General features: G+C 36.8%; 1 protein-coding gene across 6 annotated transcripts in view; it reads left to right on the plus strand.

Annotated features, from left to right (window-relative positions):
- Positions 1-9,545, plus strand: part of ATAD2B (ATPase family, AAA domain containing 2B) — a 110,636-nt gene that overhangs the window by 49,054 nt on the left and 52,037 nt on the right. For all 6 annotated transcript variants that reach the window (XM_014546686.1, XM_005874932.2, XM_014546685.1 and 3 more), the window contains 2 exons: positions 2,669-2,980; positions 5,382-5,517. In XM_014546686.1, coding sequence (XP_014402172.1) covers positions 2,669-2,980; positions 5,382-5,517 — 448 coding nt within the window. The remainder of the gene's footprint in view (positions 1-2,668; positions 2,981-5,381; positions 5,518-9,545) is intronic.

The raw sequence follows: 9,545 nt of genomic DNA on the forward strand, positions 1-9,545 counted from the left end.
TATTTTTGTATGTAAGAATCACTTGTAAAGCTTTCTGAAAATATATGTTTATAATATTAAACCACAAGAGCTTCTGATTTACTGTTCATTGGGAATCTGTTTTTGTTTCAGTTTCATTGTTTATTCAGATGAGTAGTCAAGGTTGAGCACCTCAGATAAAAACTAATAATTCTCATTCATAAGCAAATGTAAAGAAGATAAATCCTATTTTTTATAATCTAAAGTTTACTTACTTAAATGGGATCTATTATTATTGATAAGCTTTTAACTTATCTTTAATAAATTAAGAAAATGAACATTATATTGCTATTATATAAATTATTAACATTATTATGTCAAACAAATGTTATGGGCAACATTTACTGCATAAAATACCTTTTAGTGGTTTTTTGTTTTGCATTGTTTCTGAGGTTTTTGTTCTTTTTTAGCTTAGGTTTTGCACTCAAAATTAGGATCATATATAGTATGTTCACTAACTGTGTATATACTTTAAAAATTGTTGTTGATACTATTACAGATGGTCTCCCATTCTCCCTCCCTTCCCTCCTTTGCCTACCTCCACCCAGCCCCTGGCATCCCTCCACTGGCCTTCACTCTGTTGTCTGTGTCCATGGCTATGTATATATGTTCTTTGACTACTCTCTTCACCTTTTATCCAGTTCCCCCTCCCTCCTTCCCTCTTTATATACGTTTGAAGGAGAAAAATAAAAGTGGTTGTTTATATTGTTTGAAGATGGTAGTTTATTCTTTACTTCCTCTGAAATGGATTATTTCATTAAGTATTGATGAGCTGATGTTTTACAGTTATTTTGTTGAACTAATTTAACAGATATGTATGGCACAGGAAATGATACTTTTTTTTCCACTGAGAAATAGAAAATAAAATGAGAGAGTAATGGTAAATTTTGATATTCTGCAGAATTATTTGGGAGATTGATTGCTGTCATGGGACAGTGTTAATCCTTAATCTGCTTATAGTTTTCTGAATTAAATTCTCACAGGTCATATTAAGTTTCCCCCTAACTCTGTGTAAATGTTTCTTTAGGAATGCAATACTTTCTATTTCTTTTCATAACTTTTATTGAAATTATTAAGTTGCTTTAATAATAAAATTGTTTAGATTTCTTAAAAAAAGAAAAACTCAGTAAATCCACTTCTTATGGTAGTACATAGTAACCTAACAGTTTTACCTTCCCAAACTACATATAACCCTGGAGTTAACTCTTTTTCTCTTTTTATTCATTCTTTTACTCAAGAAATATTTATAGGATATCTACTGAATGCCAGGCCAGGCATCATTCTCTGTATTTGAGAATCCTTAGTGATCAAAACAAATACCCCTACTCTCACAGAGCTCACATTCCAGTTGGGGAAGGCAGAAATAAAGATAATAGGTAAATGATTCGGTGGTGAGTGCTATGGAAAAAAGAGAGCAGGGTAAAGAGGACCCTCCCCCACCCCCCTGTTATTTGTAAGACTTGATTAACAGAATTATTTGCTCTACTCATAATAGGGATATAGTTCATTATATATATGTGAATCACTTGCAGTTTGATTTATATGGGTTTGTCCTTTAATGTATTTTTTCCTACCAGTTAGTCTAGGGCCATTTCTTCTCTCCTCATTGGTGATTTTCCTGTCTAATCACCATTTTTGTTTCAGTATTTAAGTGTTCAGTGAGACCATTGTGAGGTATAAAAAGATAAATAAACCTGATACCACTCTTTGAAGAGCTTAGAGACTAATGTTCTATAACTAGGTCAAGTGGTTCCCCCTGCTGGTGTAATTGATAAAGGTGGCCAAATCCTAGTTTAATTGCTAATATAAAAAACAACATGGTTAGTTTGAGTTTTCTTCCTAACCCTAGCCCTAACCTAATAAATAGTGTATTTTTGTATTTGTTGCTTAAATGAATGAAATGATTTAAAAGCATCGGGGGCTTGATCTGTTGTTTAACTATTATAATCATTTAAATATGGGTAATGGATAATACCCTTGTTGGTATATTCCTTAGAACTAGATCATCAGTCATTTTAAGCTAAAAAAAAGGTAATATATAACACGTGAGGTTAATGTGAAAAATTAATGAATTTTTATTCTCTTTAATGTTTTGGAGCTATCAGAGATGATCACAACTTTAAAATATAATTTTTTGGGTAATTAGATATCAACTTGCTTGTCAGTTGCACTCAGAGTTGGTAGTAGAATAGCTCTGTTTTTGAAGTTTCTGCTTATGTGCTATTTTTTATTACTCCATTATATATGTTTGGAAATTAGAAATATTGAAAAAATTGATAGGTAACTGTAATGTCATAAAGACTAAACTAATGATTGGGAATATTGATGAAGGATTGAGATGAAACTATTATTCTTTTAAAACCTCTTTTGAAGAAAAATTGTACATTATCATCAGTGGTATTGGCACAAAATACATGACTTATTTTAATATTAGTTCATGTGTTTGTTAATATTCAAAACATTTTAGTCTTAATGAATAAACAATTTTATTAGGTGATTTTAAATGGTCAACTTTCATTTTTCTGATAAAATTACAAATAATTATTGATTTTTGTATTATTTCCTTAGGTAAAGATGTGTATATTTGTAGAACATAGTTGGCCTTAGAAGAATGAACTTACCTTTGTTGTCCTTTCCTTTTGTGCATTAGGGTATTGTGGAGCTGATATCAAGGCCCTGTGCACTGAAGCTGCCCTGATTGCTCTGCGGAGGCGTTACCCCCAGATCTATGCCAGCAGCCATAAACTGCAGCTAGATGTTTCCTCAATAGTGCTCAGCGCTCAAGATTTTTATCATGCAATGCAGAATATTGTGCCTGCTTCCCAGCGTGCTGTCATGTCTTCGGGACATGCACTATCCCCCATCATAAGGCCACTGCTAGAAAGAAGCTTCAACAGTATCCTGGCAGTCTTGCAAAAAGTGTTTCCTCATGCTGAAATTAGCCAGAGTGACAAGAAAGAAGGTACTATAATTATTTTTTCGTATTGTTAAAATGAAACAAGTACAGGCATAAATAAATAAATTTTGAATTTCCTCATAAGCTTATTTATTTATGTGTTACTCTTTTATATTTGCCATGAATATAGAAAATATACCTTTTTTGATCACAACTGTGTATTCCTGGCCTGGCATGCTGCCTAGCATATAGTAGTTGACTAGTGAATTTGTATTAAAAATACACACGTGAATGTTTGTTTATTTGCTCTTGGGACATTCTGATTGTCTTAATGTAGGAGTGTTATGGTCTTTTGAGAAGTTGACTATAATAATAATGGCTTACAATTATTTTATTATTATAAAGCCCTTACATAAATTGTTGTTTATTAATTCTCATAATAATCCTGTGGGGTAGGTACTCTTATTTTATAAATGAGGAAACTGGGAGATTGAGGAAGGTATTCACTTATATAGGGTCACTCAGTAAGTTCTAGGGCTTACTCAAACCCAGGGACCCTGACTCCAGAACCCATGCTCTTCATTATGGTACTGTAAAGCCCCCTCTGGATTCTACTCATCACTTGTTTTTATTGGCAGGGCAGTCTGGTTTGCTGTACTAATGAAGTATAAATTTTTAGTGAGGAAGTACACTAGAATTCATAATAATAAAAGCCTAAGTGACCATCGCAACCGAACGGATGACCGAACAGGCTACATGGGGCGACCAGACCGGCAGGGGGTTTAGTGAGGGGCGACCAAATGACTGAGCAGCAGGCTGCATGGGGTGACCAGGCTTGCAGGGGGGGCAATTGGGGGCGACCAAGCCAGCAAGGGGGTTAGAGAGAGGAGACCAAACAACTGAGCAGCAGGCTGTGGGGGGCAATCAGGCCGCAGGGGGGTTAGTGAGGGGCAACCCAATGACCGAACAGCAGGCTGCGTGGGGGAGGAGTTGGGGGTGACCAGGCTGGCAGGGCGGAGCAGGGGGGTTAGAGAGGGGCGACCAAACAACTGAGCAGCAGGCTGTGGGGGGCAATCAGGCCGCAGGGGGGTTAGTGAGGGGCAACCCAATGACCGAACAGCAGGCTGCGTGGGGGAGGAGTTGGGGGTGACCAGGCTGGCAGGGCGGGGGCAGCGAGGGGTGACCTGGCCGACAGAGGGGGGCAGTGAGGGGCAACCAGGCTGGCAGGGGGGACAGTTGGGGGCAACCAGGCAGGCAGGCAGGTGAGCAGTTAGGAGCCAGTGGTCCTGGATTGTGAGAGGGATCCCGGAGTGGAGAGGGTGCTGGCTGGGCTGAGGGGAACACACCCTCCCCCTTTGCACAAATTTTGTGCACCGGGCCTGTAGTCAGGTTATAAAAGATCTTGGATTCTAGCCTCAAGATTGTAGTTTGGACCTGAGATAAAGACAGAAAGCTACCTTCAAAGACAGAAAGCTACCTTTCCTATTCATTTACAGGAAAACTTTTAAGTTCATGAGCTAATCAGAGGAAGGCCGATGAACTTTGAAGAGTATTTGTAATACTTTAAACCAGTGGTCGCCAACCTTTTGGACCTCATGGACCACCAGTTGGCTACTGCTGCTTTAAACAATTAAAAAAAAATTAACTTAGAGATTTTTAGTAAATAGGATGGGTATTTTATGCGAGTGCCATTTCTTCTCAGTCTTGTTGTAGTCATTGAAGTCTCCCAAATTATATCTTACAACACTTAAGTAGTCTGTAAAGGTGAAAGAATTACATTCTTTCACTTATAAATTATTCAAAACAGTGCAGTTTGTCAATTTGCCTGCTCAATCTGTATTATTTGATAACTTACTAATGTCATTTGATATTTTTAAATATATTTTTTTATTATTGATAGTATTGCAGATACCTCCCATTTCCTCCCCTTTCCCCCCTCCTCCCAAACCTTTCTCCCCCTCTCCCAGGTCTTCACTACCCTATTGCCCATGTCCATGGCCTATGCATATCTATATATATAAAAGCCTAATATGCAGAGTGTCCCCTTGTGAGTTTGACCAACCGGGAGTTTGATGACGTGTGCTGACCATCAGGGGGTGGCATGGAACAAAGGAAGGCCCTGGCTGGCAGCCGGAAGCCAGGGAAGGGAGTCCCCAGCCAATGGCCAGCAGCTGGGGAAGGGAGGCCCTGGCTGGCAGCTAGCAGCCGGCACCGGCAGCTGGCAGCCGCTAGGGACCCTACCTGTGCACGAATTTTGTGCACTGGGCCTCCAATAAATATATAAGTTCTTTGATTTATGTTTTCTGGTCCCCCCAAAGATTGAGGTATGTCAGTCTGTTCCATGTCTCCATGCTTCTGGTTCATTTGATTTTTAAACCAATTTTTCTTAGCTTTTGTAGAGCATTAATATTAAATGACATGATAAGCCTCAATCTTTGTGATTTGTTTTTTGTTTGTTTTTGAACAGATATAGATACTCTAGTTTTAGATGATAGTGAAGATGAAAATGCTTTATCAATTTTTGAGACCAGTTGTCACTCAGGATCACCAAAGAAACAGTCATCAGCTGCTGCTGTACATAAATCCTACCTTCATTTTACAATGTAAGTAATGTAAATCACATTTCTTTCCATTCAACATGATTTTTACTACTTTATGGTTAGAATTATGGTATATTTTTACTTATGGTTATAACTTTGAGGACTTTGACTTTCTGTTGTTTGGACCAGTTCTGGAACACTTACTGTGTATATTTTTGTGTGTGTGGTAATAAATTGGTTTATTGGTCAATTGTAAAGATTTTTTTCTAAACCAATTGTGTGACTTTTATTTAAACCAGGGTGGAAGGAAGGGTTACCTTTAGAAAATCAACTCATGTCCCTAATTTTATTGCTTTTTATTTGAACTAAAATGAACAGAAGTGAATTATTGACCATGGTTAGAATATTTTAATTTACAATAACTTTCAGATAATTTAGGTGCTCTAAGGGTACTAAAAAGATTTTGAATTAGAAATTGCTCAGTAACTAAACAAGTAACTTTTCAATTCTCCAAAATCCCATTAGTTTACACTTTCCTAATTTAGATTTCTATTTACATTCACCTTTATCTATATTAAAGCAGCATTTGCTGTGCACTTTAATGGGTAAACAATATTAGTGCTAATCTAATTTTAAATTAAGGGACCAAGTAGTTTCAAATACTAATAGCATCATCACTTGCATTTACATAATTATTATGAGAGTTAAAGGACCATAATGCTTCAGTCAGGTAAGTCTAATCGCACTTTTATTTGAAGATGTTGGGTTGTATGTTACGTTTAAGTAATTTTCCTTTTGATGTATTTTGAACAAATCTAAGTCTTCAACTTGAATTGAAGTTTCTCCCATGTAGATTTTGGTAAAATGTTATTTTAATTATTTGCATTGATAACTTGCTTATTTTGCATTTTAAAAAATGAGAATAAATTACTTTCATTTACTCTTTTTTTCTTTTAACAGCAAGCTCTTTTATTAGAAACTTTTTTCTTATACTCCTGGGTCATTACTTTTATGCCCTCAGGGAAATTTTCTTAGACTATTTCAGTAATTTTACAGATGTACTTTATTCATGGCTAAGGGAAAGCCAAACAGTCCTCCTCTTCCCACCTAGCTAGCCTGTGTGTGTGTGTGTGTGGGTGTGTGTGTGTGTGTGTGTGTGTGTGTGTGTTTGTGTGTGTGTGTGTAGATTGTTTTGACAATTTTAGTTATTTGGATTTGAAATACATGATAGCAGAGCTAAGAAACTATCAAAAGATAATATGTTCCAATTTTATAAGATAGTTCTGTTGTCAGTAAAGTGATACAGAAATAGATTTTGAGATGAGAAATTTTTTTATAATTTTTTTATTGATTTCAGAGAGGAAGGGAGAGGGAGAGAGCGATAGTAACATCAATGATGAGAGAGAATCATTAATCGGCTGCCTCCTGCCTGCCCCACATTGGGGATTGAGCCCACAACCCGGGCATGCGTTCTTGGCTGGAATTTAACCCGGGACCATTCAGTCCACAGCCCGACACTCTATCCACTGAGCCAAACCAGCTAGGGCTAGTTTAGCCTTTTTGAAATTGGTTTAATTTTAGCTTCCTTTACATAAGCTTTTCTAGTTCTGATTTGACTTTAATACTGAGACAGCTGTATATCCTAGAATAAGCTTTTTTTTGTTATAGATGTTTTGATAAATTTTATTCATTCATTTCTTTTCCACCCATTGTGCCAGCTTTTATGTGTTTACTGTATGACAGGTACTGTACTAGGCGATGAAGACATAAGTATGATTAAAGTATAACATTCTTAGTCTGGAGAAGTTCTTGTTATTGGAGATGACAAACATTGCAATATGGCTGAGGTGCTATGAAAGCAGAACTAAGAAGCTTTCATTGGGAAGTCCAGGAGGGCTTCGCAGGAGAAATAGTGACATTTGCTGTTTTTTTGAGTATGAAGGGATAGGAGTTAGCATCTGATGTTCATTGCAAACTAGATGTGTGGTAAATGTATAAAGCTTGGGGCCTTATGTATGATAATTCATATAGGTCTTTCAATAATCATATAGCTAATTTGTGGTATCATTTTATAGATGATGAAACTGAAACACTAAGTTAATTGCCCATGATCATGCTGCTAGCGGGTGGCAGAGCCAGGGTCTGGACTGTTTGTTTCCTGGGATCATATTCTTTCTCTTATAGTACTATGCAGTTTCCAAATTGATTTCTGAGTTTAATATGTAGATAGGAAAATGAATTGCTTTTCTGGGTAGGTTAGACAATAATATTTTTATACTTTCTAAGAAATATACATGTTAGAATTTAAGCCTTTAATAAGGGCTACACAGTGTTTTTCGTTAGTTTTTTATTGGTTTGACTTCTGGTTTGAACAATGTGTGTTAGCGTGCCAGACCAATAAAAAAAAAGATGCTAGACATATAGAAAGCATGATTTTAATCTTGGTCTCCAGTAACATTAGCTTGGGCATTGCTGTGGGTTTCTGTTTCTGGGAATAGTTTCCTAAAACAGTGTTGAAACCTTTAATTTAGATTTAAGATGAAATATAAGTAAAGATATTTAAGGTCTGTCAATCTGGTAGAGAACCCTTATGATGGAAAATAAGTTTACTTTCTTACAATATATTGCCATAAGGGGATGAGAAACACAGCTTTCTGAGGTTTTCCAAATGAAAATAGCTTTGTTTTTTCTAATTAGAAAGATGATATACTCTAGAAAATTCAAGTAATAAAGAAGAGCATAAAGAAGAAAGTAAAAATTAAAGCCCAGGCATCTGAAGGTAATATTTGTTAGTTTTGGTGACCACCCTTCCTGTGCATATAGACAGACCCACATAATATCTTATATAAAATATATCCTCCTTGTAAGGTTTTTAATATATCTTGCTGTTTTATCCATTATGTTGGGAATGTTATTTCATGTCAGTATATTTAATGCCGTTCTTTTAAAATAGCTGCACAGTACTTTATTTTTTAGATGTTCCTTAGTTTATATAACCTTACTGATAAAAATTGAAGTTTCCGACGAAACCGGTTTGGCTCAGTGGATAGAGCGTTGGCCTGCGGACTGAAGGGTCCCAGGTTCGATTCGGGTTAAGGGCATGTACCTGGGTTGCGGGCACATCCCCAGTAGGGGGTGTGCAGGAGGCAGCTGATAGATGTTTCTCTCTCATCGATGTTTCTGGCTCTCTATCTCTCTCCCTTCCTCTCTGTAAAAAATCAATAAAATATATTTTAAAAAAATTGAAGTTTCCAATTTTCCTCTTATAAGTAGTGCTATGGTAGTCAAATTTCTAAGTATACATCTTTGTACCACTATCATCTGATTCAATACTTAGCGTAATTTTAAAAACTGTGATCGCTGTGTCAAAGGGCATATATATTTGAAAACATGATACAAGTTGTTAAATTGCTTCCAGAAAGGTAGTACCAATTTCATTTTTATCACTAATATTTTTCCTATAGCCTTATCAATTCTAGTGCAATTTGTCTTTTTAAATCTTTGCCAACCAAATAGACGAAAATAACATCTTGTTTATTTGAATCATTCATTCATTCAAAGTGCCCATCATGTGTCGCATGCTGTTCTAGATACCTAGAATATATCAGTGAGCAAAATGGGCTATGATCCTTACTCTCATTCAGCTTACGTTTTAGATGGAAACAGACAAAGAACAATAAGTGTAATCCTATCTAATAAAAGAGAAACATGGTAATTAGCGTACGACCGCTACCCTTCCCATTGGCTAATCAGGGTGATATGCAAATTAACTGCCAGCCAAGATGGCGGCCGGCAGCTAGGCAGCTGGAAGCGAACATGAGGCTTGCTTGCTTCAGTGAAGGAGGACTCCAACGTTCCCTGCCTGCAGTGCTGGCCTCTGAGCTGGCAGTATGAAACATTGTAACAAATATAGAAGCTAAACAAAACCCCAGAAACCAGCTTTCAGCCGGCTGGGATCTCAGAGCTGGAGATGATACAGTGTTTCGATTATAGAACCGAAACAAACCAGATACCTGCTTTCAGCAGCAGAGGCCTTGGCCCAGAATAAAAAAAAAAAGAAAAAAAGGAGCGGTTGGGAGCTTCAGTCACCC

This window comes from Myotis brandtii, unplaced genomic scaffold (assembly GCF_000412655.1).
Source record: "Myotis brandtii unplaced genomic scaffold, ASM41265v1 scaffold454, whole genome shotgun sequence".
Taxonomy (NCBI): Eukaryota; Metazoa; Chordata; class Mammalia; order Chiroptera; family Vespertilionidae; genus Myotis; species Myotis brandtii.